Source organism: Pristis pectinata, chromosome 1 (genome assembly GCF_009764475.1).
Source record: "Pristis pectinata isolate sPriPec2 chromosome 1, sPriPec2.1.pri, whole genome shotgun sequence".
Lineage (NCBI taxonomy): Eukaryota > Metazoa > Chordata > Chondrichthyes > Rhinopristiformes > Pristidae > Pristis > Pristis pectinata.
This window is the reverse complement of record NC_067405.1, coordinates 122,113,568-122,137,133: the sequence shown is the minus strand read 5'-3', so window position 1 is coordinate 122,137,133 and position 23,566 is coordinate 122,113,568. Positions and strand designations below refer to the sequence as shown.

Sequence of the window (23,566 nt, the reverse complement as noted above, 5' to 3'; positions counted from 1 at the left end):
CCCATTTCACCCTTCCACCATCTTGTTCCCTAAGCTGACCATCTCAAGTCTGTTTCTATTGGGACTGTCCATGAAGAACCCAACATTCCAGGTCTCCAAGTTCCAAGTGTTGAAGATCCTGTATAATCATTTATTCTGCCACACATTGCTCAATATAACCCCACACCATTCATTTACATGGGGGTGAATACATTAATGAGAAACTAAAAAATTGTATTAAGGAATTTGGGTTCAAAGTTCACTAAATCCAAGCCATTATATTGAGGACTGTTCAGAGGAGATGGAACATTTAAAAGCTGCTGGAGAAACTCAACAGGTCAGGCAGCATCTCCAGAGGCAAAGCAATGCTTGACACCCCAGGTCGAGACCCTGCACCAGAACAGACTTGAATATATCGTTACCAGGCCACCACAGGTTGTGAATTAAAAGCAGAGGCTGATAATGAAAGTTTCTTATCTCTACTTTCCATAACTTAAGCTTTTTTTAAAAAAAAATTAGAATGGTGTTTGATGTCAGAGACTGCTCTAATGACAGACAGCTAACAGAGGCATTTGTCTACTCTACTACAAGGAAGGAATGGTTATAATGGGGACATGGGCATGACAGGCAAAGAATTGTTTGACAGCTCAAGCAGCATTGCAAAGTGTGGAACAGATTCAGGGCAAGGATTTGTAAATCACAATGGCAGCGAGGTTGGGCTGTGGGTAACAAAGTGCTTAAAGATGATCTTGTGATCAAGATGCTAGGGCAAAGTGCTCACATTAAATGTAATGACCACAGTGACATTGTGCAAGAGCTTATACAGAAGCAGAGGGGAAAAAGGGAAACTGAAGAGAAAGCAGATTGAGAGATGGTAGGTGGCTCAGAAGCAGAAAAGGGGATTTCTTAGAAGATTAAGATACATGAAACAAGAGGCATAGGTTACACTCCTAAATTATTAAGAGCCCAATTGAAGTAGAAAGATTTTTTTTTAAACATTTTGGGCAATGGAGTAATTCAAGAATCTTTTATTCTACTTGCATCCTCATGCCTACACCAGACCAAAGATGCAAATACACAAGCTCAAGACCATACTTCAACTCCAAGGTCAACCCCAAACTCTATGCCAGAATATTGCACCAATAATGCCCCTCATCCTTACCAACAATGGTTGAATCGCATTTAACACATGCTACTCTATTTCACGAATCAGTATGTTTACCACAGTCCCAAGTTTCATAAGAATACCAAAAGCAACCTGGAAGAAATGTTGCTTTCTAATGGAAACATTGGATGTGTGACCAATGTATTCAGTGCATGAAAGACAGGTCTCAGCACTAATGACACGTCAATTTTATTTACAAAATTGGAGCATTACAAAAAATTTGCTTCTGTCCAATAATCACAGCTGAGTATGCCATGGTATGGAAAGTTCCTTTTCTCACTGCAGTTCTGCTCCATTCGTAATTTAGTCCAACTATAAAAGAAAGCATGAGATTAGGTATGACAAAGGTATTCACAATGAGAAATTAACAGCACATCACAGACATTTCCAGCATTTGCTGTACTTTGGCATCAACAGTGGCTGATTCAGTTCTCTGACATCTGTACAGTTATGATGCCACAGGTCGAAATGATTTCATGGCAACTTCTCTATAAAAGAGACCACATCCTCTAGAGTGACCGTTACCTTTAGAAATATGAGTCCTGAAACAGTTTATACCAAACTCCGTGGTTTGGATGTATTACCCTACCCAAAAGGAACTCGACCCCCGCTGTGTAAACCCGGGAACGCACTGAACCACCTCCGGGTGAAGCGTCTGCGAGACACCGCTGCTCCTCCAACGGCCCAGGAGAGAAGATCAGCAGGCGGCCGACCCGCCTCAGACCCCCCGAGGGCAGAGCGGCGAACGAGGGGCCGGGAGATGGCGGGCGAGGAGGCCGCTCCCTTACCTTGACGAAGCCGATGTCCTTGGCGTACTGCCGAAAGCACTGGCGGCACATGTTCAGGCCGTACTTCCGGATCAGCCCGTGGCGGTTCGCGCACACCCGGCTGCGGAGAGGGGAAACAAAACACACGGGCGTTAGGCGGCGGGACCGTGGGGCCGGCGAGACCCGCGGGGCCGGGCTCCGGCTAGAGGCCCGAGCCGACGCCTGACGCCCAGGCCTCGGCTGCTTATTCCCAACTCATACCGCGGATTGCGGCTGCCCCCAGCCCCGATCCCCCCCGATCCCCTCTCGCTCGCTCTCTCTCTCTCTCCTCCCCCCCGCCCCCGGCGGGATACGCACCAGGAGCGGGAGCCCTGCCCGAACTTCCTGGGGTGAGACCAGTACAGCTGCTGGTGGCCCATGTCGGCGCGGCGGAGGATCCAAAAGAGGGAGGAGGCGGGCCGCGCACGCGCTCTTCAACCCCTTCCCAGCGGCCCCGGCGCCCCTCATCTGCATGTCACGTTAATTAGCATGCGCGGTGACGCCATACGCAGAACACGTCCGTCAGCCCTTTCCTCAAGGCGGATGTTCAAGTTCCCTGTGCTCATCTGTTGGTGGCTCCCCCTTCCCCCAACCTCCCCCTCCTCCCCTCCCTCCTCCCCTCCCTCCTCCCCTCCCTCCTCCCCTCCCTCCTCCCCTCCCTCCTCCCCTCCCTTCCCCCTCCCTTCCCCCCTCCCTTCCCCCTCCCTTCCCCCCTCCCTTCCCCCCTCCCTTCCCCTCCCTCTCCTCCTCCCCTCCCTCACTCCACCTCTCCCCTCCCCCTCACCCCACCTCCCCTCCCTCCCCCTCACCCCACCTCTCCCCTCCCTCCGTCCCCTCCTCCCCTCCCCCCCACTCCTCCCTTCCCTCCTCCCTTCCACTCCCTTCCCTCCTCCCCCACCCTCCCCCTCCCCTCTCCCCTCCCCTCCCCTCCCCTCCTTACCCCACCACTGCTGGTTCAGTTTATATACAAAGGTAACACCAATGACTGATCTGTACACGAATGTAAAGGTTTTGCACTGTTTTATTGTTGTATGTAGTTTTTTTTATGATGAATAAAGTTTATTTTGGAATTAAAACTCCTGGTTTGGTTTATTATTATTGTCACGTGTGCCCAGATGCAGTGAAAACTTTTGTTTGCATGACATCCAGAGGGATTATTTCCATGCATAGGTACACAGAGGTGTTATGGAAGGAAAACAAACAGATTGCAGAATACAGGGTTGCAGTTACAGTCACAAGAGATGCTGGAATCTGGAGCAGCACACACAGGAAGTGCTGGAGGGACTCAGCAGGTCAGGCAGCATCTATGGACGAGAAATAAAACAGTCGATGTTTCGGGTTGAGACCCCTCATCAGGCCTGGAAAGAAAGAGGGCAAAAGCCAGGCCTCCTCTACTGCCACTTTGAGGCCAGACACAGGTTGGAGGAACAACACCCCATATTCCGCATTGGTAGTCTCCAACCTGACGGCATCAACATCAATTTCTCTAACTTCCAGTAACCCTAACCCTTCCCCCCTTTGTTTTCCCTTACTCCTGTAGCCCACTCTTTCCCCTCCCCCACCCTCATGGATCTGTCCATCTATTCCCTGCCTCCTTCCCTTTATTCCATGGTTCACTGCCCTCTCCCACCAGATTCCTTCTGCCTCAGGCCTTTGCCTCTTCTACCTATCACCTCTCAGCTTCTTGCATCTCCCCCACCCACCTACCTTCCCCCTCTCACCTATCACCTGGACTCACCTATCACCTGCCTGCGTGTGCTCCTCTCCCTCCCCCAACCTTCTTATTCTGGGTTTTGCCCTCTTCCTTTCCAGTCCTGATGAAGGGTCTTGACCTGAAACATCAACTGTTTATTTCCCTCCATAGATGCTGCCTGATTTGCTGAGTTCCTCCAGCACTTTTTGTGTCCGTTCTTACAGTTACAGTCACTGGTCACGACTTCAGCTGCTGATGCCCCTGAGTTCTGGAATTCCTTCCTCTGTTCCTCTCTTTCATCCTTTGAGGAGCTCCTTCAAATGTCATCCACCCACATATGATCCTCATGTCAAATTTTGCTTGATAATGTACGTGAACTGCCTTGGAATGTTTCACTACAATAGAAGAGGCCATTAAATGAAGAGCACTAAAGCAAAACTGTGGATGATGCAAATCTGAAAATGCTGGAAATACTAAGTAGGTCAGGCAGCATGCATGGAGAGGGTTAATTTTTCAAGTCAAAGATCTAATCTGGAAGTTACTTAGAAATTATTATTTGTGTTCCTCTAAAAAGGGTTCATGGTTTAATTTTTCCTGACTGATGATATAATCACCCTTCCAAATGCCTTAAAAGAGTATTGTATCTTGGGTGACTAGATAGTATCGCTTGCGTAGGGAAATGTTGACTTAATTTGTCGAATGAAAACATTCAGCTGGTCAGTATCTGTGGAGAGGATTATTTAGGCTGCTAGCCAAGGTTTCAAGTGGGATGCAGCTGTACAAGTGGTATTTATTATGACCTAAAACATACATCAAGACTCTTCCTTTCACAGCATCTGAGTGACGCTGCTTAGCACCCAAGGACTAATGGGCACCTTGGGACCCCTTGGCCGACTGGGTGATCCATCTTGGCCAGGACCACATTATTTAATTATTGATTTAGTTTTGTATTAGTTGAAATTTTGTTGATATTTTCTTTAGCGCCATAGTTATACAGCACAGACACTTTGGCCTAACTCGTCCCTGCCGACCAAGGTGACTTCCTGAGCTAGTCTCATTTGCCTGCATTTCCTATCCATGAACCTGTCCAAGTGTCTTTTAATTATTGTAATTTATCCACCTCTACCACTTCCTCTGGCAGCTCGTTGCATATACCCACCACCCTCCGTGTGAAAAACCTGCCCCTCAGGTCCCTTTACGTCTTTCCCCTCTCACCTTAATCCTATGCCCTCAGGTTTTAGACTCCCCAACCCTGGAAAAAAAAACCATCCACCTTATCTATGTCCCTCATGATTTTATAAACCTCTATAAGGTCACCCCTCGAACTTCCTTCACTCCAGGGAATAGAGTACCAGTCTATCCGATCCCTCCTCATAACTCAAGCCTTCCGGTCTCAGCTAAATCCTTGTAAATCTTTTCTGCACCCTCTCTCGCTTAATCGCATCCTTTCTATAGTATGGCGACCAGAACTGCACACAATATTCCAGGTGCCATCTCACATTGTGTATAGCTGTAGTATGATGTCACAGTTCTTGTATTCAATGTCCCATCAGATGAAGGCACGCATGCCATACACCTTCTTCACCAGTTTGCCTACTTGTGTCACCACTTTCAGGGAACTATGGACTTGTATCCCTACATCTCTCTATTCTGCAACAATCCTCAGGGCCCCGTCATTCCTTGTGTACGTCCTGTCCTGGTTTATCTTCCCAAAATGCATCATTTCACACTTATCTGAGTTAAATTCCATCTGCCGTTCCTTTGCCAACTTTTCCAGTTGATCTAGATCCTGTTGTAAACTTAGGCAACCTTCTTCACTGTCCATCACACCATCAATTTCGGCATCATCCACAAACTTACTAAACATGCCACCTACATTCTCATATAAATTGTTCATATATATGACAAATAGCAGGGGAACCAGCACCCCACTGGTCCTCCACTACCACCCTCTGCCACCTTCCACCAAGCCAATTTCATATCCAACTGGCTAGCTCACCCTGGATCCCTCGTGATCACTGTAGTGTAGCGATTAGCGTAATGTTATTACAGCGCTAGCGACCTGGGTTCAATTCCAGCTGCTGTCTGTGAGGAGTTTGTACATTCTCCCTGTGTTTGCGTGGGCTTCCTCCGGGTGCTCCGGTCTCCTCCCACGTTCCAAAGATGTATGGGTTAGGAAGTTGCGGGCATGCTATGTTGGCACCGGAAGCGTGGCGACACTTGCGGACTGCCCCCAGAACACCCTACGCAAAAGATGCACTTCACGGTGTGTTCTGATGTACACGTGACTAATAAAGATATCTTATCCCACCTTCCGGATCAGTCTAACATGCGGGGATTTTGGCAAACTTAATTAAGGGCTTCGATGGAGAATGAAAGGTAGCAAAAGGTCTTAAGTTTAAACTTGCAGATTTTCCATTTGCCTGAAAAATCAAAGACCATGTGCCCCAAACAGCTGAAACTTTTGGACAAAGGTTTGCAGAACTGAAATAAACATAGAAGATGACCTTTCATCGACATGAACCGTGAACTCTGTTTCCCTCTCCACAGATGCTGCCTGACCTATCCAGCAATTCCAGTATGTTCTGCTTTTATTTCAAATTTCCAAGAGTCTATTTTGTTGGCTTTTCAGTTACAGTTTGTAACTGGCAGCACCAGCCTGAGGCTCCGGTTATGTTGCACATTGTGACTCCGCAGCGCCGCCTGTGCTCCCGGCGGGTACTGACTCTGGCCCGCAGCGGTTGCTATTGGTGGGGATTTGCGCCAATGGGCAGGAGGTGAGTCAGACGCGGGCTGCCTGAAGGTCTTCGGTCGTTGGGATGCGGTGGCCCGGCCCAGCTTGGGTTGGTTTATTATCAGTGCTTCTTTCTCGGGGCAGCTTCTTACGGTAAGCGTGCCTCGGTTATAGACGCCCGGGAGAAAGAGTCGCAGGGTCGGCCACTGGGGGATAATTGAATGGAGCTGGAAGGTTGTGTCCGCTCTCCCTGAGTCAGGTCAGTTCAAGGCCTGCTGGTCCCTGTAAACTGGCCACAAACTTGGCCCTGTTTGAAATCTTCATGTACTTTAACTACCCCGTTGGAAGCTACAATTGCAGAAGGAACAAAGTTGGTCTGCCCCACGTGCTACGAAATAACAATAAAAACAAGGCTGGAACTATTCAGTAGGTCGGGCAGCATATACGGGGAAGGAAACAGAGTCAGTTTTGAGTCAGTGATGGTACGTAATGAAGTTCTGGAAAAGTGAGAAAAACTTTAGAAAGCTCTCTGACCTGCTGAGTGTAACCAGTACTCTCTTTACTTCAGATTGTCTGCAGTTCTGTAATTTTTGCCTCATAAGTTTGTTTCTTCATTTTTTTTGGCATGTGGACATTTGCTGGCAAGTCCAGCATTCATTGTCCATTCCTAATTGTCCTTTAAGGTAAACCTTTGTGATTTGTTGCAGTCCTTTGGATGAAGGTATTCCCACAATGTTGTTGGGGAGGGAGTTCCAGGATTTAGACTGTGATAGTAAAGAAGTAGTGATACTTTCAAGTCAGGATGATATGTGGCTTGGATAAGAAATTGAAGATATTCCCAAGTACTTACTGTCCTTGGCCTTCATGATTACAGAGTTTGGGAAGTGCTGTTATAGAGTCAGCACTGAAATGGGCCTTCCATCCACGATGTACCGATCTGTACTATTTCCTTTTACCAGCACTTAGTCTGCAGCCTTCTGTGCCTTGGCAATTTAAGTACTTGTGTAGATAATACTTAAATGTTCTGAGAGTACTGTCCTCAGGTAGAGTTTTCCAGATTCCAACCACCTTTTTGGTGAAAAAAATTCTTCCTAGGATCCCATCTGTGGGGAAAAACAGGTGGTCAACTTTTTGGGTCAGGACCCTTCTTCAGAACCCTAATTCTAGACAGCTCTACTGAGGAGAAAAGTTTCCCAACCAATCCAGTCTCTCCTCATAACTGAAATGTTTGATTCTAGGCAACATCCTGGTGAATCTCTTCTGCACCCTCTCCAACGCAATCACATCCTTCCCAAAGTGCATTGACCAGAACTGTACACAGTACTCCAGCTGTGGCCTAACCAATGTTTTGAAAAGTTGTACCATTACCTCCCTGCTCTTGTATTGAATGTGTTGCCTAATGCTGTCTACTTCATGGATCCTTGGATTTGTACAACTAGGTCCCTCTGTTCATCAATATTCCTGAGGGCCTCTTGTAGATGATGCAGACTGAAGATGGGGAGTGCCAGTTATGGAGGGAGTGTATGTTGTGTGGTGAAATGTAGTGAATGTTGCCAAATGTTGCTACTGCTTAAGCTTTTGGTTTTAGTAAGCTAACCTCCAGTAGGAGCCCTGTGCATGTTTAGTGTTCTGCAGCTTATCGTGTTGCATGTTTATCTGTAAATTGTCCAGACCAAGGCTTGTGGGAAAACCGGAGTGTACAGCTGATCAGCCAAACTGAATATCTGCAAGTCTCAGATTTGTTTTAGTAGATTGAATATAAGCTCGTAGTGATGATGGTGGTTGCTTTGTGGACACCCAAACAACTTGTCAAAAAAGACAAATTAAGATTTAGTGCTAGGGACAGATTATTTAGTAAAGAATAAATGTGGATGTGTGGCCAAATACAATTTGGTAAGGAGAGAAGAACTAAGCTTTTTATTCATTGAATTTAAACAATGGTAACTATACAATAACATGTTTGATTTATAAATAGTGGATATATTCAAATCCATGAAGAGATGCTGCTAGGATCAAAAAACCCGGATAGCTGTTGAGTATCCAGAACCGATAGGGCTTTAAAAACAATTTCAAGATAATTATGCTATCACAACATAAAAATACTTCATTTAAATAAGGAAGCCATTCTTAATTTGAATACCTAACGTGAGTTTAAAACTAGGCTGTTAATAAACTTCAGAATTTGTATCTTCCCTTGCATTGAAAACATCAGTATCTGGTCATTTATAGTGAAACTAAAATGTGTTTCATGTGAGTATCCCTCAAAAGCAGATGAGGTTGTCAGTCTGAATGTGGTGTACCTCTGCTTTAAATATTAGTAGCTTTACCAAAAAAAACCTTAATTGTTTATGCTTCACTGAACAATCTGCATGTAGTTCCTCTGTGTTTATTGAACTAGCAGGCCAGCAATAATGGACACCTTGGTCAGAAGGGCCAACAAGCTAGATTGCTGTCCTGTAGATGTTTATGTGACCATTTGGAGATGAACATTTTGCCTTGACAATAAGGTGCCCCGCCAAGTAATTTAGTAATAGAAACTGAAAATGCTGCACACACCCAGCAGGCCAGGCAGCATCTGTGGAAAGGGAAGCCATCAAAGTTTCAGGTCTGGGGCCTTTTGTCAGAACTGGAAAAACAAGTAAATTTTCAGTAGAGGAGAAGGGTGGGGGGGGGGGGGGGGGGGGGGGGGGGGACAGATGGGTAGAGCAAGGGGAATCTCATTGATAGGTTGAGTGCAGATGAGTTAATTCGGCAGTTATAAGCACATTAAGCTGCTTTGCTGTGTAATGTGTTGTAAGTGACAAGACTGTTGAACATACCTAGCAGGACAGACTACAAATAGAATAAGAAAACTGAGCCAAAATGATGCAAATAGAAATGGTCAGCTCTGATACAGACAGAAAGAAAGAAGGTGAGTTACCTAAAGTTAGAGACTTAGATACTGAGTCTGGAAGGCTGCAAACATGCCCAGACAGAAGGCTGGGAGTTGCTTTCACACTTGCATTGGGCCTTGTAACATTGCAAGAGGTCACAGTGGGAGGGGGGATGATCAATTAAAGTGGTAGGCAACCAGAAGCTTGGAGTCACTCCTACAGACTGACTTCAGGTGCTCTGCAAAAGCATCACCCAATCTGGAGACTACATTGTGAATTCACTAGATTGGAAGAAATGCAAGTGATTGCTGCTTCACTTGGAAGGACATTTTGGGTCCCTGGAAGGTGGGAAGAGAAGGGATGAAAGGACAGATGTAGCATCTCCTGCAGTTGTAGGGGAAATTGTCCTAAGATGGTTGGTGTGGATGGAAGAGTTGATCAAAAAGGGAGTGATCCCTTCAAAATGTTGAGAGCAAGGTGGAAGGAAAGATGTATCTGGGGTGGAATCATTTTTGAGCTGGCGGAACTTGTGAAAGATGATCCATTGGATGCAGAGGCTGGTAAGGTGGAAGGTGAGGACCGGGGGAACTCTGTTCTTGCTGTATCTACGAAGAATAAGGATGAGAACAGAGGTATGGGAACTGGATGAGATACAATCAAGGGCTCTATCCTCTATAGTGGAAGGGAAACCACAATACAGGAAGAAGGAAGATTTCAGAGGCACCTTTGTGGATGAGTCAAATGTGACAGGTGGAGAAACAGGGAAAATGGTACAGAGTTCTTATGGGAGGTAGGGTGGGAGGAAGTATAGTCAAGGTAGCTGTGGAGTCTGTGGACTTGTATGGTGTCTATGCTAGCTGAGATGGAGAGATCCAGTAAAGAAAGGGCAGCATCAAGGATGGACAATGTGAAGGTGAGGGCAGGTAGAAATTAACAGCAAAAGTAATGAACTTTTTGAATTCTCTGAATGCAAGAAGCAGCACCAATGCAGTTGTTGATCTACAGAAAGTAGAGTTGAGGGAGTGGGCTGAGACGAAGATTGTTCCAACGTATGCCACAAAAAGGTGGGTGTATCATGAGCTCACACAAATATCTATAGCTGCGCTTTTGGTCTTGAAGTTAGAGGAGTTGAGGACAAATTGTTCAATGTTAGATCAAGTTCAGCTAGGTGAATGAATGTGTTGTAGGAGGGGAACTGACCAGGAAGAAGCAGGTGGCCTTCAGACCCTCCTGATGTGGGATAGAGGTGCAGAGGGATTATACGTCTATGATAAAGATGAACCAGTTGTGACCAGAAGAACTAGAAACTGTCGAAGTAGTGGAAAGCATCCAAAGAGTCACAGATGCAAGAGGAAAAGATGAAATTGTGACAGGAAGGAATAAATTCAGTGGGACAGAGTGGAGCTGAAAGTGGTCTGCCCTGACAATCTTGGGCAGAAGGTAGAAGTGGGACTTGCAGGACTGGAACACTACAAGGTTCGAAGGAAGCTCTCCTGAGGAAAGGAGGTCTGGTAACTATTTGGGAGATGATGGCTTCATGTTTATTGATTGAGTCATGGTCCAGAGGGAGGTACAAGGGTGTATCTAAGAGCTGACATTTGGCCTCTACAAATTCTTGTTGGCAGGTTTGATAAGAATGTTAGGATTGATTCTTAGTGAGCAGAGAGCTGCACGTTCAGAGGCAGGTAGGTTAAAGAGAGTGAGGGAATGAAAAATCCACATGGCCAATGTTCCATTGGCATTAACAATTAATGGATAGAGAGAAGTAAGAGGGGTGGAGGGAGGGGGTCCAGTAAATTGTGAATCCTGGAAACAGGAGAAAAGGTCCACACTCTGGAGTGAGGACGAGGCATAGAGCAGCTTGCTACAAAAAGATGGACTCTTGACCTCAACAATCTACTTTGTTTTGACCTTACACCTTATTGTCTACCTTACTGCACTTTCTCTGTAGCTGTGACACTTTACTCCTTTACTCTGCATTCCGTATTGTCTTACCTTGTACTACCTCAATGCACTGTTATAATGAATTGATCTGTATGGGAGGTATGCAAGGCAAGTTTTCACTGTACCTCGGTACAAGTAACAATAATAAAACCAATTCTAATTCCAATAGAGGTGAAGGTAGCAGAAGAAGAATTCAATGTCTCATTGGATTTGGAATTCATTAAAATGCGGACAAACCTGAGACTGAGGACTGACCAGTTGGTGTTGGGGGAAGGTCAGTAGAGGTGGTGAAAACACAGAGAATGAACTAGGGGCAAGAGATGGAATGAGAGGAAAGTGAAGGGGAGAAAGGTCAGGAGGGGTATTGGTATCCAGGAGCTGTTGAAGTCTGTGATCTTTGTATCAGAAAGGAAAGTTTATATATAAAAAAAAAAGAAAACAAATTTGGTAGTACTCATTGTTAAGTTTGGATTGGAATTCTGGGTACTGGAATGATGTCCCTGGATCTTGCTTGGCATATAGGGCACTGTAATTTACCAAGGGCCTAGGTATATCCTTGAATGAAATGGTTATTTTGCAGGAATTATTTTCTTAAGAGAAACTGTAGTACTTCATTCTGTTTCATTGATTTGTTTTGCAGTTAACAATTAGGGTTTTACAATATAAGCTGAACTGGAGTTAGGCAACCCACCGCACAAAATGGTGAAATAAAACCGTGCATTTTGTGAGCTGTGGATTTGATTCCATAATTTTTCCAATTCTTTTGGTCTAGCATTTTAAAGGAAACTATATCAGAATCAGGTTTATTATCACTGACATATGTCGTGAAATTTGTTGTTTTGTGGCAGCAGTACAGTGCAAGACATAAAAATTACTAAGTTACAAAATTAAATAAATAGTGCATTAGAGGAATAATGTAGTGTTCATGGACTGTTCAGAAATCTGATGGCAGAGGGGAAGAAGCTGTTCCTGAAGCATTGAGTGTGGATCTTCAGGCTCCTGTACCTCCTTCCTGATGGTAGTAACAAGAAGAGGGCATGTCCTGGGTGGTGAGGGTCCTTAATGATGGATGGCTGTTTTTCTTGTGGCACCACCTCTTGAAGATGTCCTTGAGACGGGGAGGGCTGTGTCCGTGATGGAGCTGGCTGAGTTTATGACCCTCTGCAGCCTCTTTTGATCCTGCGCATTGGAGCCTCCGTACCAGGCAGTGAGCAGAATGCTCTTCACCGTACATCTATAGAAAGTTGCAAGAGTCTTTGGTGACATACCAAATCTTCCCAAATTCCCAATGAAGTAGAACCACTGGTGTGCCTCCTTTGTGATTGCATCAATGTGTCTGGCCCAAGGTAGGTCCTCTGAGATGTTGATGCCCAGGAACCTGAAGCTGCTCACCCTTTCTACCATTGTTCCCCATGCCCGCAGCACCCCCCCCCCCCCCAAATGAAGACATGAAGACTGGTGAGTGTTCTCCCAACTTCTCCTTCCTGAAGTCCACAATCAGTTCCTTGGTGTTGCTGACATTGAGTGCGAGGTTGTTGTTGTGACACCGCTCAACCACCCAATCTATCTCAGTCCTGTACACCTCATTGCCATCTGAGGTTCTGCCAACAACAGTGGTGTCATCGGTGAATTTATAGATGGTATTTGAGCTGTGCCTAGCTGTACGGTCATGAGTGTAGAGAGAGTAGAGCAGTGGGCTAAGCATAGCATCCTTGAGGTGGCACCTGTGTTGATTGTCAGTGAGGAGGAGATGTTACTACCAATCCACAATGACTGTAGTCTCCTGATGAGGAAAGTCGAGGATCCAGTTGCAGAGGGACGTACAGAGGCCCAGGTTTTGAAACTTGTTGGTTAGTACTGGGGGGATGATGGTGTTAAACGCCGAGCTGTAATTGATAAACAGCAGCCTGACGTATGTTTTGCTGTTCTCTAGGTGCTCCAAAGCCAAGTGGAGAGCCGGTGAGATCCTAACTCACCCATATCCCATCCATCCATCAGCTATGGTCACTAATCTACATTGATTTCTGGGTTGTTAATGCCTTGAGTTTTAAAATCAGTATACTCCTTTTCATGTCTTTCTGTAATTTCTACAATCTTCAGAATCTCATAAATATATGGCACTAAAGCCGGCCATTAGACCCATTGTGTCCATGTTGGCAGAAAACAAAAAGCTACTTGCCTAATCGTATGTTAAGGAGTCCATTTCCTGATCCATGCTTTTGAAGTATAAGGATTTCTGCATCCACCACTAGTCTTCAGCTGAAAGAAATTTTCTTATCTCCTCTCTGTGTCCCCCTACTGATTAATTTCTCTGCTAAAGAATAGCTCTTTATTCTTCACCCTCCCCAGGGTTGTTGTACTTCTATACAACTTGATTAAATCCCTTCCTGGTCTCTGATTCGAAGTAAAGGAATCTCTTATAATTGTCCTCCAGCCCCAGCAATATTCTGATAAATTTCTTTTGCATCCTTTCTGATGTTATCCTATCTGCGATGTAGTGACTAGAACAGTATATAATTCTCTAGCTGAAACCTAAGTAGTTTATTGGCTAACAGGTCTAGCATTACCATCTTCCAGTGAAAGCAAGAATCCCATATACTACTTTAATCATCTTTGCCCTGTCCTTGTACTGTCAAGGATCTACGGACATGCACTGAAGATCCTTCTGTTCCTCTAGACTTAAATATTCTACCATTTAATAACTTCATGAAAGTCATATGTTTACTTTAACCAAATTTGCTAATGTTTTTGGCAGCACAGTGGCACATTAAGTAAAGCTGCTGCTTCACAGCTCCAGAGACCTGGGTTCAATCTTGACCTCCAGTGCTGTCTATGTAGAGTTTGCACATTCTCCCTGTGACCATTTGGGTTTCCTCCACGTGATCCAGTTTCCTCCCACATTCCAAAGATGTGTGGGGTGGTAGATTAGTTGACAACTAAATTGGTCCGAGTGTACAGGTGAGTGGTAGAATCCGAGGGGAGCGGAAGGGAACATGGGAATAAAGTAGAATTAGTGTGAATGGGTGCTGATGGGAACTCTGAGCCAAAGGACCTATTTTCATGCCCTGTGATTCTGTAGCAGAAAAGCAGGCTTTGAGAAGGATATTATCTGTGGATGTAGGTAAGTTAAGTCAATGGGTGAAAATATGACAACTGGAGTACCATGTGAGTAACTACAAAGTTTTGGTAAAATGTATAGAAAAGCAGGATGTTTAAATGGAGATGCTTCACAGTGCAGCTGTACAGAGGGGGTCTGGATGTCCTCGTACAGGAGGTTAGCATGCAGGTACAGCAAGGAATTAAGATAAATAGAATGTCATTTATTGCAAAAGAGTCAGAGCTTACAACTAAACAAGTCAGACTACAGCTGTACAGGGCATGAGTTAAGATAACAGCTGGAGTACTGCATACAACTTTGGCCTCCTTATTTAAGGATGAATATACTTGCTTTGGAGAAGATTCACTAAGTCAATTCCTGGGATGAAAGGTTGTTTTGTGCAGAAAGACTAGGCCTATGCTTATTAGCATTTAGAAAAATGAAAGATAAGAGTTATTTATTAGTCACATATACATCAAAACATCTTCTTGCGCAGAGTGTTCTGGGGGCAGCCCGCAAGTGTCGCTATGCTTCCGGCACCAACATAGCATGCCCAGAACTTCCTAACCCATACGTCTTTGGAATGTGGGAGGAAACCGGAGCACCCGGAGGAAACCCACACAGACACGGGGAGAACATACAAACTCCTTACAGACAGCGGCCAGAATCGAACCCGGGTCGCTAGTGCTGTAATAGCATTACGCTAACCACTACAGACAATAAAGGGGCAATAAGGTTAATGCCATGAAAATGTTTCCCCTTGTGGAATAATCTAGAACAAGGGGGCATCGTTTAAGAGGCTGTCCATTTAAAACAAGTGAAGGAACTTGCTTTCTGTAATTAGGGGTGATTTAAGGGCTTTGGAGGTCCATGACCGTTGATGTTCTACACAGATCAGTGCTGGGACTTGTTGTTTGTGATGTATGACTTGGATAAAAATGTAGATGGGTGGGTTGGTAAGTTTACAGACAATACGAAGATTGGTGGAGTTGTAGACAATGTAGAAGGTTGTCAAAGGATACAGCCGAATATTGATCAGTTACAGAGGTGAGCGTAGAAATGGCAGAGGGAGCTTAATCCTGGCAAGTGTGAGTTGTTGCACTTTTGGAGGTCAAATTTAAGGGGAAAGTATACAGTTAATGGCAGGACCCTTAACGGTGTTGATGTACAGAGGGATCTTGGGGTCCAGGTCCATAGCTCCCTGAATGTGGCCACGCAAGCAGATAGGGTGGTACAGAAGACGTATGGCACGCTTGTCTTCATTGGTCGGGGCACTGAGTATAAAAGTAAGGAAGTCATTTTGCAGTTATATAAACCTTTGGTTAGGCCGCACTTGGAGTATTATGTGAAATTCTAGTTGCCCCATTACAGGAAAGATCTGGAAGCTTTGGAAAGGGTAGAGAAGAGGTTTACAGGATGCTGCCTGGATTAGAGAGTATGAGCTTTAAGGACAGGTTGGACAAACTTGGGTTGTTTTCTCTGGAGTGTTGGTGGCTGAGGAGAGACCTGATAGAAGTTTATAAAATTGAGAGGCGCAGATATGGTTGAGAGTCAGATTCTTTTTTTCCCCAGGTAGAAATGTCAAATACATACATCTAAGAGGAGAGGGGGAAAGTTTAAGGATGATGTGCAGGGCAAGTTTTTTTTTTACACAGAATGGTAGGTGCCTGGGGTGGGTTGCCTGGGGTGTGCTAGAAGCAGATACGATAGTGGCATTTAAGAGGCTTTTAGATAAACACATCAATATGAATGGAGTGGTTATGGATCATGTCCAGGCAGAAGAGATTTAGTTTAATTTGGCATCGTGTTTGGCACAGACATGATGGGCTGAGGAGCCTGTTCCCGTGCTGTACTGTTCTGTGTTCTATGATCTTTAATTCTATAGGCTTCTCTATAGAATTGTGGAGGCTGGATTATTAAATATGTTCAAGGTGGTGACAGGCAAAACTTTGATCTATGGGGAGCTGAGGAGGGGTCATGTAGCCTACTCCTCGTATGTGTTTGTATTTTCCATTTTTAAAGGTGCTAACCTCTCGTATATCCAATATTTTACACTCTTCCTCAACTGCGGCGTCTGTGTCATGTACTAGAACCAGACTCACGTTGCCACATTTGTTGCCATCTTTCAGTCTCTAATACATTATAATCTTCCTTTTGTAATCCTCATTGCCTCCAAGTTCTGTGGTTTTCATTTACTTTACCAGTTAATATTTTCAAACACAGTATGCTTTCCTAATCTTTTTTAATAGTTTACCCCTTTGTTTCTTGCACTCTTTCTAGTTTTCTCACTAACAGTCACCACCCTTCCTGTCATGAGTCCTCTGCAATCTTCCTAGTGCTTGTATATCCCTGATTTTTAATCACTCTGTCATTGATTGCTCTGCCTTTGGATTCTGGACCCCAGGTAGATGGAATTGTCACTTGGACCTTTTCTAACTTTTAAGTCTGTCTTCAAATCCTATAACCAGCTTTTTGAGATATTACCCACACGGTACCTTGCTTGTTCTAGACGGCCTGAAAATACCTTGTGTTATTTTATTTTGCCAGAGGTCCTGTGTAAATGCATGTTCAAACTGACAAGAATTTGTCTTGATGGACAAAGGGTCGAGACAATTGTCATTATCTGGTGGCAATAAAGGACTATGATCTGATAACTTTCTGTGGATGGTGTGAAAAGAGGCAAACGTTTTAAACTGGTTTGAGAAATTCACATTTTTTTCTTGTTAAGAGCATTTTTATGGATTCTAGGAGTTATTGGTGCCAAAGTCTAGTAAGTGTTTCTTGTGAGTATTGTAAGACCTAATGTGTGAGGATGCACTGTAGAAGGAAGATGTTTCATTAATTTATGAGAAAAACATTGTAATCAGCAGCTAATGTTTTGTCTGCTCAGACCCATTTGAACAAGACCGACAGGATGGTGGTTACTGACTCAGTATCCTGCATCTTAGAATGTTGAATCATACTGAAATTGACGTATGAGTTTTGAATTAAAAAATTTCAGAGTAATGTTGAAGGACAATAGAATAAAAAACAGGAAATGTTTGCAAATACTCATGTCAGCTGGCACCCAAGGAGAGGTCTAAGCCTCTATTTTGAGTCAATGACCTTCCTCTTCAGAACTAGGAGCAGTTTAAAAAATCAAACATGTTTTAAGTTGCAAAGAAGAGTGAAAGGCAGAGGGGTCAAAGGAAATGTCCGTGACACACTTGAGGCCCTGAGGTGGGAGCTCTCAAGAATATTGACAGATACAAGCAGTAGTGAAGTTGGCTGACAGAGGCTGGCAAAGACTTGTCATTCACAACTGATTTGTCTGGAGCAGATGTAAATAGAAGATCAATGAAAATAGGAGAGAATAAAAAGCAATGCTGAAACTATGAGATATAAAACATCACATGATGGAAATCTGAAATGAAACACAATGATGAAAATACTCAGCCAATCAGGCAGCATCAATGGAGAGAGGAAAAACCTGAATTAATGTGACAAGTTGATGGCCTTTCGTCAGAACTGGCCAGCTCTAATACAAACTGGAAAAACAGTTATCGAAAATAATTGAATTCATTGTCAAATCCTGAGGGCTGTAAGGTGCCTCGTCAGAAGGTGAGATACTTGTACGTAGGGGTTCATTGGACATCGTCTGACCAGACACATTACAACCCTCAAAACTCAACATTGAATTCAATGATTCCAAATAACAGGCCTTTATATTTTGTAATGTTAACTCTCTCACTCTCTCTCTCACTCTCCATGTTACCTGATTTGCTTCCAGTATTTTACATTTTTATTTCAGATTTCCAGCATCCACTCTTGCTCATGGATCATGAAATCGGAAGATCTGTTTTGGCATCCCCTGCAATGGACTTTATCACGGGCTCAGTGATAAGCAACACTATTTGTTGGATATATTGGTTGTGGCCCACTCTTCCAGATTTCTGGTAGCGTCACAAAAAAAAAGCCCCTTTGGTTAAGTTGCCACTAAAGATGCTTAAATGTACAAGTTTATTGCAAGGCAGTTTGAGGTCTTACACAAGTGTTGCACATTATTGGCTACACTGCACGTCATCGGCAAGCTACATGTGCCAACTTGTTTAGTGTGTTTGCACCAAAATCATTTTTGAATGAACTCATTTAGCTGATGGTGAAGGTTCCTGAGATGGAAACATTTTACAACAGATTTTGTCTTCGTGTTTGTAACTGATTTTTTTAAACTTTTTTTTAAACGATGAATCTTGTTAAAAGATGTGAGCTGTGAAGCAGATTCAGATAGGTAAATGCACATTTTTTTTATTTCTTTGAGTATATATTAATGGACAAATGGACCAAAACTGGTGTAATAAAGAAACTTGTATTTGCATGTCTTCTGCCTGTGTTTGTGGACTGTCTGCACCATGCCAGAAGTTTTGCATTTCTGTGTCCATTGCCTAATGTGTACTTCAATGTCAAATTTTAAATACTTGATTTTATTTGTAAAAGTATATTAAAAAGCAAATTTCTGTGAACAGTACTTGTTAATATGTAGATGATCTTCCAAAGAATCAATGCACATTTAAGGTAATTCTTTACTATTGAGGGTTTGGAGCGCTTTAAAAACGTGGCCCGTTGCAAAAATTGTTCGCTTTTGCATTGAATCGTCGTCGAGACGTAACGGAATTGTATGAGAGTATACTTGAGTATTTTCGTATCAAGTAAAAACTAGAAATGGCGCAATTGTATGGTAGTAATGAGGGGATTAATGTGGGTAAAAAAAAATCACGGGCGAATTCTACGAAAAGATTTTTTTTCGCAGTTGAATTACGCATGTTAGTTGTGACCAGCTCGCTGGGACTTGTTTTTCCGCTTCTGACGAATACTGATTTGCATTCGCTTGAGCAGAACACGGTGAACGTGACTCTCTATCGTTCACAATGTTCCCTGGTACAAAGCTGCGCTCTTCGATTTAAGCTTTTATTGTACCCTCGTGGATGTACTGTACGTGCCACGGCGGCGATTCCTCATGGCGGTTCCAGCACGTAAATAATATCTGAAAGGTATTACACTGGATGTGAATGCTCATATGTTTTGCAAACAGAATTAAAGCCTTGTATAATTCATTCTCTGCAAGCCATTGGAAACTTTAGCATTTAATAACTAAATACGGGACATGTATTTTTTAATCGTTTGTGTGTACATTATTAAAATCCTGTTTATAGTGCCGACAAAACTGCAGCATCATAGAAATACAATAGAGCGAGTGCTTTCAGGAACATGAGTACTTTTGACAGGATGAAGCAAGTGACCTTTCTCCCAGTTGGCACTTCTCACAAAGCTTTACAGCGGACCCTTTTACAAGATTTTTTTTAAAAAAGCACAATGTTCATAGTTTCATGAAGTGAACTTAAATCCATAGGTTTCCCCTCCCAAAATATACTTCTCCCTCCCCACCATAGATATGATCCCCGAATCCCTCCTGGTTTTGTTTCATTCCTACACCATTCACTCCCACCCCCCAGATGTGCGCTTGCTTTCCCGTCTTCCGAGGCCGGGGGCATCTTTCTTCGCCTGTGTTACTTGGCCCTCCCTGTTGACTGCTGTAATCATCAATGACCCCGAGCTTTATTTGGCTGATTGGCGCCGAGGGGAGGGAAGGGGGCGTTCTCTCCATTGTGTGACACCAGATAAGCTCTCATCAGTGTCAGTTTTAACCGCGGAATCAGCCAATTGGGAACGAAAATCCACTGTGCATTCATACTGGCAGCTTGTTTATGTGCTTGGCGTCCAAGGGAATGCTGTATTCTCTGGTAGTCCAGAATTATGTCTACAGTGGGCGATCATGTTATTACAGATAGTATGAAACTCCAGTGTGAAGTGGAAGTAGTCAATCGGATGCTCCCGACCTTCGGTATGAAGAACAGAGGGAAAGGCAACCGAGCTGTCCTGTCAATAGGAAAGCACCAGGATCGGGCCATCAAAAACAACTCGGCAACCATTCACCTCTTGATTTGTACGTTAAAAGATAAATCGGGTTGTAAATATAAGGTGAGTGTTTTTTTAAATGTAACTTATATGAACTTTATGGAGCTTAGATTATGTGCTAATAAAAATCTCTTTGCAGCTGAAAGAAAATATCGAACAGTTTTTCACTAAATTCGTGGACGAAGGAAAAGCTACCATCAGACTCAAAGAGCCAGCAGTGGACGTCTGTCTAAATAAGGTACAAACTGGAATTTTCTGAAATCTGTGTTAAAGTCAAACCTATATGTATGACGTGCTGTTAAAATGATTAATTGATGCTCAGTCAGGTTCAGAAGCAATTGTACACATACTCAGATGTTTGTTGCTGTGATTAAAGTAGTAAAGATCAGCAAGATTTCCAACAGAAACTTGGCATGTGGTGCTCATAATGGGCCTATGCTACTTTGGAGAAACCAAGCACAGATTGTATTATCATTTTGCAAAACACGCCTATTCAGTTGTCAAGGGTGACTGAGCTTCCAATTGCCTAACATTTTGGTTTTCTATCCCACTCCCATTCTGGTCTCTCTTACAGTGCCCCAGTAAAACCCAATATGAGCTTGAGAAACAGTATCACATCCTTTAACTTGGCACATTACAGCCCTTGGGATTAAATTCAATAATTTCAGATAATCAGCTTTTTCAGTTTGTGTTAGATCAGGTCAGTTAACTGAAGTGTTCTCTTTATTGATACTACCTGACCTGTTGAATATTTCCAGCATTCTTTTTATTTAGATTTACAGCAACTGCAGAGTTTCCCTCGCTGATTCAGAACTTTTTTTATTGTCTCTCTGATCGTTTTAATTTCCTTCTATTTATATCCCTTCCAAACAAATCAGCTGCACTTAACGAGCTTTTGTCAGCCTCTCTCAGCTAACACCACCATCACATGTCAGTCAGTCTTTCTTGGTCTCCACCCTATTACAAACATTCCCTTTGTTTTCTCCATCCCTCCCCTTCACTTAGAACATGCTTGAATTCTATCTCTTCCTAACTATGGTGAAAGGTCATCAGCTAAGTTTTTCTCTCACTTAAGAGAAATTACTAAGTATGTCCAGCATTTTCTGCTTTTATTTCAGAAACTTGGCATATTTAAGCATTGATTTCATCTACCACTTCAATTTTTTATCAGAATGCATCAATATGCATATCCATCTTGAACAGCCACAGCCAAAGCCAAGGATCGATGTTCATATCACATGTATCACCAGGAACCTTTACTTCTCAGTTATAACACTTTTTCTAAAGCATCTCCCTCACTGCAAGGTTCATGACAATCTCTTCCGTAACGTGGCAAATTCCTTAAGTTCTTATTTGCTGCAACCTACAGTTAAATGTATTTCAAGGTAACTTAAATGTCTTCAGCTTGTGTAGCCCAACGTCCAACAAAGTTGATTACCTTGTTTCTAACCGTATCAGCTACAAAGTTTTCACCCGTTATTCAAATACTTCCAGGAATTTCTTCAAAACTCCTCTGATCTTCTTTGGTGCTATGGCCCATAACAAGCACTTTACTCTTCCTTCCAGCCTGTTTCTCACTTTCTGTGCTGCACAAACAGTAGTGGAGACTTAGACGATGTGCTCTCCACCATTTCAGCTCTCTACCTCTACACCATTCCAAAATGTGCCTCCCATTTACACTTCCATAAATTTCAAATTACACGAAAAATGCTGTATAAACATCATGGTTCAGTAGGAGCATTCTTTCTTGTCTGAGTTGGAATGCCATAGTTTCAAGAGCCATTGCGGAGACTGAGCCTTGATTACATGCTAAAAATTGCAGTGAAGGAGTGCTGCACGATCAGAAGTATCATCAAACTGAATCCACTGATGGGTGGATGTATTGATCTTTTTGCATTATTTGGGGAAAGGGGTGTTGTTATAATCAATACTAATCTCTGAAACAGAGTGTTTGTTATCTCAATAATGTTTGTGGAACCTTGCTGAGCTCAACCTGGTTGTGGTGTTCCTTAAGTTGGAACGTAGGCTACATTTCAAGCTACTTTTTCGTATTAAAAATTGAAAGTATTGTTAATTTGTTTTTTTATTTTGAAGACTGAGAGCTGGTTTGATCAAAACATACAAGATCCTGAGGGGTTTTGACAAAGTGTGATGAGCATGCTTCCTCTTATGCGAATACCTGGAACTAGGGGTTGCCAATTTAAGATAGATACAATGAATGTTTTTTTAAAAGTTAAAGGGTTATGAGTCTTAAGAGGTTTCTACACGAAAGTATCCTTAGTTGAGATGAGATATCTTTATCAGTCATGGGTACATCAAAACATATAGTGAAATGCATGTTTTTGCGTCGTGTGGTCAGGGGGCAGCCGCAAGTGTCACGATGTGACCCTCAGCTTCCACTGCCTCTTGAAGAGTTAAACAGATTCTTGATAAGCAACAGGGCAAAAGTTACTGGGAGCAAACAGGAACATGGAGTTGAGATTATAGTCAGATCAGATGTGATCTTATTGAGTAGGCTTGAGTGGCATTCTCCTGCTCCTAATTTGTATGTTAATCCTTCTTTGTTGTTCAAGGAATTGTCATTTTTAATTTTTTTTTATTTTCAGGCAACTTTGTTGTGTATGTATTAAAGAGTAGATGCTGGAAAGTGCAGGATATGGATTCTGGTTTTGAAGTAGGACAGTATAATAAAGAAAAATGTTTAATTTCTTTATCTGTTTGACATCACTTAGCCTAGCAGGATCTGAAATCACGTAAGCAACGTATTACATGAGTTTAATCAGTTACAACATCTCAAGCGCCCTTGTTTGTAGTCTTGTAGTTATTTGAATAACTATTGTTTCCTAGAAATTGTTTTGTTATATATGCAGTTCCTAAATGAAAGGAATAATTTGCTGAGCATTTTGATACAATGGAATGTCTTTGTGTTCCAGAATGTAGAGTCATTTAATTCCATATATTCAGCACTTTCCTTGCCTAGATAGTTCATTTGAAAGGAAAATTGTGAAGACAGTATTTTGAAGCAGTTCCAGATAGTTTAAAAGTAACAAGCAGATGCCTGGAAAAAGATGCATCTCTAATGAGGATTTGCTAAAGGAAAAGGCTGGGTGATTCTGAAAGATGAAAAAAATTTAATATTGGGAAGAGTATAAAGAAGCTGGATATCCTTTACACATGGGAAATCAGTCAGTTAAAAATAAACTAACCATGACTGCATTCCTGAACATAAAGTTGCACTGTATAGAATCTGGAAAGTAAAACAAAGAATAGATGTCTCCATTTTATTCTTGTGCTGCTGCTTTAAATTTTCCTCTTGGCTAACA

At 43.0% G+C, this 23,566-nt stretch overlaps 2 protein-coding genes across 6 annotated transcripts in view; one reads left to right on the top strand and one right to left on the bottom strand.

Annotated features, from left to right (window-relative positions):
• Positions 1 to 1,317: 1,317 nt before the first annotated feature.
• Positions 1,318 to 2,427, bottom strand: rps29 (ribosomal protein S29). The gene is made up of 3 exons (XM_052022223.1): positions 2,269 to 2,427; positions 1,933 to 2,032; positions 1,318 to 1,456 (listed from the first exon to the last, which is right to left on the bottom strand). The coding sequence occupies exons 1-3, from the start codon at positions 2,328 to 2,330 to the stop codon at positions 1,448 to 1,450; spliced, it is 171 nt and encodes a 56-aa protein (XP_051878183.1). The 5' UTR covers positions 2,331 to 2,427; the 3' UTR covers positions 1,318 to 1,447.
• Positions 2,428 to 6,408: 3,981 nt separating this feature from the next.
• Positions 6,409 to 23,566, top strand: part of lrr1 (leucine rich repeat protein 1) — a 34,949-nt gene continuing 17,791 nt past the window's right edge. Inside the window, exons 1-3 of one of the 5 annotated variants that reach the window (XM_052022051.1) lie at positions 6,409 to 6,530; positions 20,113 to 20,306; positions 20,383 to 20,481. In XM_052022051.1, the coding sequence (XP_051878011.1) occupies positions 20,118 to 20,306; positions 20,383 to 20,481 (288 nt within the window). In that variant the 5' untranslated portion in view covers positions 6,409 to 6,530; positions 20,113 to 20,117. Of the gene's footprint in view, positions 6,637 to 18,452; positions 18,559 to 18,942; positions 19,319 to 19,980; positions 20,307 to 20,382; positions 20,482 to 23,566 lie in introns of those variants that run through there. The other 4 variants (XM_052022060.1, XM_052022045.1, XM_052022036.1 and 1 more) reach the window with 4 other exon arrangements.

Excerpts from the sequence above, each read along its gene's own strand:
- rps29 (XM_052022223.1), bottom strand. The coding sequence starts at position 2,330 with ATGGGCCACCAGCAGCTGTACTGGTCTCACCCCAGGAAGTTCGGGCAG. Across the intron at positions 2,033-2,268 it reads GGGCAGGGCTCCCGCTCCTG|CCGGGTGTGCGCGAACCGCC; the intron begins GTGCGTATCCCG and ends CCCTCTCCGCAG.